We start from the raw sequence: 7,762 nt of genomic DNA on the forward strand, positions 1-7,762 counted from the left end.
CTATTTGCAAAAATGGTTTCATTGTTGACTTGATGATGGTATGGTTTCCACAGTGAGAGGCGGTGAGATGCTGGTGTGACCCTGAGACCAGGTTAGCTGGTGGCTTCTCACAAGAACAGGTCTATAGTTCAGGCAATTCCCCCAAGAGCTGAACGTTCTGATCTACACCCCAGCTGTGTTCCAATGGCACAGATGTGACAGAGATGACAGTGCCTCAGAGTCTGGAGAAGCACTACCCAAGCTAAAGCCACACCCTGAAGGGGACCACAGCATGGGGAAGCCTGGGCTATGGAAGGGGTAAGATGGAGCTGTCCTTTCAGACTGTGGCTCATTCACCAGACACTCACTGGATGTCACAGTAGGCTAGGGAGCAGCGTAAGTGTCTGACAATTAGCTTTTCTTATTTAAATGGAAGTGCCAGACATTAAGCTTTTGATTGCTGAGGTATCTATTTCAAAGATACCCATGTTGAATACACATACTGTCACTGTTTTCTTATTATAACTCACAATGGCGTTCCCAGGGTTTGTCTGAAAGTTCAGTGACATGTCCTTCTTAAAACATCTCCCCTTCCCCCTTAATTTTGTTGGTTTTTCTTTGGTCTTGTCACCTCATGCTTACAAAATGGCTGCTACTTCTCAAGCATCATATCTTCACAAAATCTCATCCACAGGCATGTTACAGAAACAGGGGTGTTCCAAAAAAAACCCCAGAGTTTGCAGCTGGGGGATGGGGAGAAGGAAGCAGCTTTTCAGAATGCCTCCACATGCCTGAGGCCGGTGGCTAGTGTCTTTTTTATGCAAAATGGCTTTAATGCATCCAAAGCCTCAGGTAGATGGGAGGAGTCTTGAACCAGGGAATGGTATGGAGAAAGCACACAGAACCTGCGTAAGGTTCTGTGAATGGTCAGAACTGGTTACTGCACCCACTACATCAGAGGACGTAGTCAGGGATTTAAAAATAAGCGGCAGACATTTTAGGCAGGCTGACTGTGCGGATTTAACTAAGGTTAGTTAGGTCTGACTGTGTGGATTTAACTAAGGTTAAGGCGGACTGTGCGAATTGGACTAAGGCTGAGGCTGACTGTGCGGATTTAACTAAGGTTAAGGCGGACTGTGTGGATTTCAAAAGGACTAACTATACAGTTTACAAGGAGGCTGAGAATCCATGAGGTTCTGGATTAAAAGCTGGTGGACCCCATAACACAGACGAGGTCTCCCCAATCAGGATTGAATGATTGGCAGCTACTGGTAAAGCTGAACTGTGTTTGGAAAGTAGGGAAAGGGTTTCTCTGACTTTTCTAAAACTAGCCTGGTTTGGTAGGGGAGAGGCAAGGATATGTGTTTATGGGTGTTTTAAAGAACATAAGACTTAACAACAGAAATCCGCAAATAACTAAATCTATATAACTGTTAAATAAACTATTCTTTTTCTTTTCACTAAACTCTGGTATTGAGAGTTATAATTTTGGCGGCGGGCAATCGGGCCCCTGAGTAAAGAGCCCGCGGGTTTGTTTTCAACTGGAGCAGCCCAGGGGTTCTGTAACAGGCATAGAAGGGAATCTCTTAAGAGTAGAGAAAAAGCAATGTTGCTAATGTTTTTCATTCACTATTTTTTACATGATTTGAAATATGAACTGTAGATTGCTCCCCAAAGTGATAAAAGCCAATTTTAAAAATATATAAAGTGCAGAAAAGAATAAAAATTTATTTTGTTGCTCAGTGGATTGAGCGTTGGCCCGCGAGCCAAGTGTTGCTGGTTCGATTCCCAGTCAGGACACATGACTAGGTTGCATGTCAGGTCCCCAGTTGGGGGCGCGAGTGAGAGGCAACCACACAGTGATGTTTCTCTCCCTCTCTTTCTCCTTTCCCCTCTCTCTAAAAAATAAATAAGTAAACAAACAAATAAATAAATATAAATAAAAATGTTTTTTAAAAAGTTTCATTTTAAAAAATTTATTTTGTGTCTGAAAGCTCAGTAGACAGCAAGGCAAATGCAAGTCAGGATGTGGGAGGTTTCTCTCTACATTCTTCCTGTCTTATTGTGGCATCTATGACTTCTGAGTGATAACTGGAGTAAAATTTCTTTCCTTGAAGGTAAGAAAAATTATTACCCAAACCTAACTACTACAAAATTTTGGTTTTTTTCTTTCAAGTGCATTTTTTCCTAGGTGACAACACTGCTGTTTGTGTGTATATATATAATTTTTTTTACTTCTTTTTACTGTGAGTTGTGGGGAACACTATTGTAGTTACAATATGGAGGTAATTTTGTATTTTTCTTATTCACACTTGCCATTATAAGACTTTTCCAAATCATTCCAATATTTTTAAGAGCTGCCTAATTTATTCAATCATCATCCCAGTGCATTAATATTATCATGCACTATTGTAGCACATTTGAACTGGTTCCAATTTTTAATTGTTATAAATAAACTGTACCAAATATCTATATGCATAAAACATTCTCCACAAATGGTGTTATTTCCATAGTATATTTCCTAGCTGTAGAATTTCTAGGTCAAAAAATAAGGACATGTAAGGCTCCTAATCTATACAGACACCCCGTATCTAATGTTGAACCCAGTGATGGCGTATTGGAGGGACTTGTGAATGCAAGGGGAATGAAACAGCGATGAAAAAGCTGACTTCATCACTCCTGTCATGCATGTAGCCCAGGCTTCTCCAGCTCCATTCTGTCCATCTGGATCTGGATCAAACGTGGCTCAGGCTACTTAAGACTCTGCAACATCATTATATATGTCACACCTGTAAAGAACATTAGACGTCTGTGCTCTGTGGAAGAGAAAGGGGGGTGATGCAGTTCATAGATAGACCCGTTCATGGTAGGAGGTAGCAGGCAAGCTGGGTACCCCAGTGATAACTCCTGACTGCCCCCTCTTTGGTTAATCATTTCCTTAGAAGTACTCTGATCAACATGATATTATGGTCCTTTTCACCCAGGGTGTGGTTTAAGTGTGACTTCTGTGCCCAGGATGCTGTGGCATCACCACAGATGTCACCCTACGTAGTCAGAAGAGCTGTGGCAAGTGTCATATCTTCCCTGTGGGAGGAATCATTGATCTGTAGATCTCTCCATGTACTTACAGCTGACACTAACATCATCTCACCTCCTCTCACTGTCCAAAACATTTCCACACAATCAGCCCCAACAAGTGAGCAATTGAGCTACTCTTGTAACCCCAAACCTCCCTGTGACCCAGGTACCCCAGCATGAACAACTCATGACATGACACTATGCAACAATTGCCCCTCTGGCCATCCCCAGCCCCCAACTTCTCATGGTCTGGAGTTGCCTATAAGTAGGCAGGAACGTGAATTGAACACGAGATGGATGTAGGCAGCAGTGAGTGTCCAGTCCTGGATTGGCTTTGCCCACACTCCTCTGCCTGCCCAACATCGTTCAGGTTTCCATGGCTGCCCTCAGCTCACAAGTCTTATCTGCACCACAAGATTCTTGCAACCCTCATCCTTTCTTCCTTTTAGAGTTGTGTCCCGATGTTCTGAGGTGTCTAAATCGTATCACTTAAGTCCAATGGCTTGAGATTTTCTAAGTAAAAGCAAAGAACTCTACAGAAGGTTTCAGAATGTTCTGGGCTATTTCCCAAGATATTGTATCCATCCTAGTCTCTGGATCTGAAAGACAGAGGAGGGCTAGGACCCATTTTTGCATGGGAAATGGAGACTGACAGTCATGAACAAGATGCAAACACCAGGTCCAGCTGGTTCCTAGGATGAGCCAAATGGCAGATTCCCTCAGTTCTTCCAAGGAGATCCTCCCTTTGGCTGATTTACAGAACCATCTGTAGACCAGATGATGTTCCCCAAAAGAGATGGAACACGGGTCAACTATTCCAATAGCTACATTCCCTGAAGAGAAAGAAAGACAGAGGCAGAGATTCAAAACAAAAATTCAAGACAAAGAAGAAATGCTTAGGTCCCTCAGTTCCCTTTGTGCCCTACTCTGCAGTGGCAGCTCTGTCAACTTTCTGCTAGTCCCCTCAGAGGGTGAAAGAAGTTGACTTGGCTTTTCTCGGGCTCTTGATTGCCACTTCATCATGGCTAGGGCCGACAACCCACTGCTTCACTTACTTCTGTCCAGATCTGTCAGAAATTTGTTGATGATCACAGGGACACTAACAGCCAGACTTCCCACCCTCATGTAATGTCAGTATCTATCCTCTGTCCTGAAGAGAAGCAGGGCTTGTGGAGGAGACAACCCAGGGGACATGAGTGGAGAGCAGATAGGCATAGGTAGGAAGCTTTATTTCTTTCTGTTTTTTTTCTCTCCCCAGGACTTTTGAAATAAAATTACATATGAAAATTTGCATCTTGCTTGTTAATATTTAATATTAACAATCAAGTATTTTCATGTCACTCTATTTGTTTAAGAGGCTGGCTAATGGTCCATCAGGGGGTTTACTGTATCATTCCAAGACTGTAGAGTGTGTAGTTTGCTGTCAACTACCTGATTACAGATAAGCTGCATCAAACAACATTGTCCTTAATATGTTCCACATTTGTGAGGTTATTTCCATGGGATAGATAATAAGAAGTAGAGTTTCCAGTTCAAAGAGTATGGACATTTTTAAGACTGTTGACCACATCCAGTGTTATATCCAGACACTATTGTAGGTCTATGGTAAATATTTGATAAATAGACCAACCACTGGAAGGCTAATCCTTACTTTGACTGTTCTTGAACCTCTAGGCTTCTCAATTCTGTATTTTCCATCTATGATGTGGCTTATACTGCTTGAGACTCAGTGGCATTATTTCACATGTCACATTTATATGGTCAGAACAGTTGTGGAAGTCCATCAGAGCACTCTGCTCTATGAAAAAGGCTGTGATCCCTCACTCAGAGAGATATGTCACATGAAGAGGAAACAGCTAAGCATGATCGCTGGGTGGTGCCAATTCCTGGTCACTTATCTAGAAAAACAACTTCCTCATAGGCATTCCAGTTATTATAAATTAGCAATTGAACCATTCTTGTGTGTGCCTTAAACTTCTGTAGCAACCATAGGCAACCCTGGGTTATATAAGTCACATGACACCACTCTATGTAAAATTTCTGGCTTAGACACTGCTAATTTCTAAGTTCCCACTGCCCCAGGATGCCTATAAAAGGAGGAAAGATAGTGCAGATCCCAGAAGGCTAGCAGCAGTGGTTTCCAAAGCCCCATCTTGTTCTGCCCACACTCCTCTGCCTGCCCAGCATCATGAAGGTCCTTGGGGCGACCATCCTTGTCCTCCTCTGCACCGGGGTCCTCTGCTCCTTTGAAGAAGGTGAGTTTGTTGTCTACTTTCCCTTAACAGCAGTTGCTTCTCACACTCTGGCCTGAGAACCCCCATGGGAAGTTAGAGAACCTTGAATAGGGTTTCAAAATAACACTGTTATTTTCTTCAGGAGGATTAATATAAAATCTATTGATCTGGGCTGCAGGATGGGAGTTAAGAGAGGTTTTATACTACTGTTTTTGGATGAAATCATTAAAGTTTACTGGATTATTAACATGAGGTAGAATCAAGGTCTATTTAGATCCTACTGGGGCTGGTAAGTTTTAAAACCACCGTAACTCTTCCCAAGAGTTGTAAGAATTGTTCCTACTTTTACCTAGTTATCTTATGATTTCATGGATTAAAAAAGAAATTATCCCAAAAGAGATTTAGGAAAATGGAGTAGACTCTCTAGAGTTTGGTTCCCTGAAGTTTAAGATAGAGACCAAAATGAAGAGACAAAACCAAAGACAAGACTAATGAAAAACAAACAAAAAAGCTAAATTATTTCTAGTTTCCTTTCCCCCCAAGCCTCATCGCTGAGCTGTGCTGTCTCTTTACTTCTTCCTGATCCTCTTGGGCTCGCCTGGGCTCCTTAGCAACCCTGTTGTCCTTGTTCCCCACAGAAAAGACTTACACCTGCTGCATGAGCTTCATATCCCGGAAGATCCCCCGCAACTCGGTGGTTTCCTATTTTAAGACCAGCAGCCATTGCACCCAAGATGGTATTATGTAAGTCAGTCTCCTTGTCCATCCCTGGGATGACACAGGACACAGGAGTCTGAGTGGGGAACAGTTCACAAGTGCATCAGCTGGTGGATAAGGAGCCGTCCTGGGAAAGCGCAGCCCTCTGGGGGACTTCTGTGCATGCCGGACAAAGAAAGAGACCACTGATGTGAAATGGGGCTTGCCAGGAGCCAGGGAAGGTATGCCCAGAAGCAGAGGGAAGAGAGGAGAGAAAGGGACGGCAGAAAGGAGGTGACCTTAGGTTATCTGCACGAATCACTCAGAGGTCTCTGAGGTTTGGGGAATGAGTCCTTAATGAGGTGGACTAGCCCTGAGCTGCCCACAGGGATGAATATGAAGGGGCCATAGGTGGTCAAGCATGTCCTTACTCATCTTCTCTATAATACTTCTGTCTTCCCTATAGCTTTCTCACCAAACGTGGCTGGGAGGTCTGTGTCCATCCCAGTGATGCCTGGGTTCAGGACTACATCCAGGGCATGGAGGAGACCCCCAAAGCCCATTAGTTCATTGCTCCAAGTGGCAGCAGGGATGCAAGCTAGGGGAATGTCCCTGCCACCCCAGAAGTTCTCTGTCCTATGAGTCCTTCCCCCTCCATTAACTACATCCTGAAAACTTTCTTTAACTTAGTAAGGTACTTAAATATTGTAAATTGTTTTATTCATTTGATGCTTTCTCTGAGAAATCTCTACAACACCCTCTTATCCCCAAATTCTTTCCTAGTCAATCATACAGGGGTTGACTCATGTCAATGTTCAGGGTGATGGTGAGTGATTGTGCTCCTGTCTCTGGGTAGACATTGTACCAAACCCATCAACAGATGCTTATTGTGTTTGTATGAGTCCTTCATTCTGTTAAAGTTGCCTGAATAATAAAGATTCTTTTTGTTTTCTTAAGCAAACATTGGACTTCTGGCTATTCTTTGTTTTGTTTCCCCTGATAAATCAGTTTCATTGGCTAGAAGGAATGAGATGGAATGATTAGGGGCATCCAAGTAGGAAGGGAAGGGAAGAGGAAGGGGGTGAGTGTTATTCCAATGACGCCAGACTTTGTGCCACTGACACATCGCTCAAAGGCTGAAAAAGAAGCAAAGTATTTAAAACAAATGCATATTTATATGCACCAGGGAAATCTGCCACTTAAAAAACACCAAAACAAGGCATTCTATCCTGCATATTTATGCATTTTCATAAATTCCGTTTCCTTAAGAATGAAGACTGCCCCGGCCAGTGTGGTTCAGCTGGTTAGAGCATCATCCCATAAACCAAAAGGCTGCCAGTTCGATTCTTGGTCAGGGCACATACCTGGGTTGCAGGTTTTGTCCTCTCTTCAGGCATGTGTGAAAGTCAACCAGTGTTTCTCTCTCATATCAATGTTTCTCTCCCTCTCTCCCTCCCTTCCCCTCTCTCTAAAATCAATAAGCATGTTCTCAGGTGAGGATTTAAAAAAAAAAAAAGACTAACAGTTTAGGGATTTACATGCATTGTCTAGTCTTCAAAACATCATTGTGTTGGATATTCTCTGATTATTCCCCTTTGACACATGAGGGAACAACTTCAGTAAGCTTAGGAAACTTGCCCCAGGTGTCAAAACTGCAGACCAAAGCAAGTCCCAAACTCTCAATTAAACACTAGGAAACAGTCTCTCAATGTGCCCATGTTCCACTTGAAACAGATTTATTAGGAATGCACAATTCGCTGACAAGGGAGAGCCTA

The 7,762-nt window shown here is 42.9% G+C and overlaps 1 protein-coding gene across 1 annotated transcript; it reads left to right on the plus strand.

Annotated features, from left to right (window-relative positions):
* The first annotated feature begins 5,098 nt into the window (after nt 1-5,098).
* LOC149998035 (C-C motif chemokine 3-like) lies at nt 5,099-6,923 on the plus strand. Its single transcript, XM_090290650.1, has 3 exons — nt 5,099-5,312; nt 5,930-6,035; nt 6,454-6,923. Exons 1-3 carry the CDS (start codon nt 5,246-5,248, stop codon nt 6,551-6,553), a joined length of 273 nt encoding a protein of 90 aa, XP_090146776.1. The 5' UTR covers nt 5,099-5,245; the 3' UTR covers nt 6,554-6,923.
* The last annotated feature ends 839 nt before the right edge of the window (nt 6,924-7,762 follow it).

The sequence above is a fragment of the Furipterus horrens genome, unplaced genomic scaffold (genome assembly GCF_987537825.1).
Source record: "Furipterus horrens unplaced genomic scaffold, mFurHor1.1.pri manual_scaffold_11, whole genome shotgun sequence".
Lineage (NCBI taxonomy): Eukaryota > Metazoa > Chordata > Mammalia > Chiroptera > Furipteridae > Furipterus > Furipterus horrens.

Coding starts and splice junctions, on each gene's coding strand:
- LOC149998035 (XM_090290650.1), top strand. CDS start 5,246: ATGAAGGTCCTTGGGGCGACCATCCTTGTCCTCCTCTGCACCGGGGTC. Junction 5,313..5,929: donor CCTCTGCTCCTTTGAAGAAG/GTGAGTTTGTTG, acceptor TGTTCCCCACAG/AAAAGACTTACACCTGCTGC. Junction 6,036..6,453: donor TGCACCCAAGATGGTATTAT/GTAAGTCAGTCT, acceptor TCTTCCCTATAG/CTTTCTCACCAAACGTGGCT.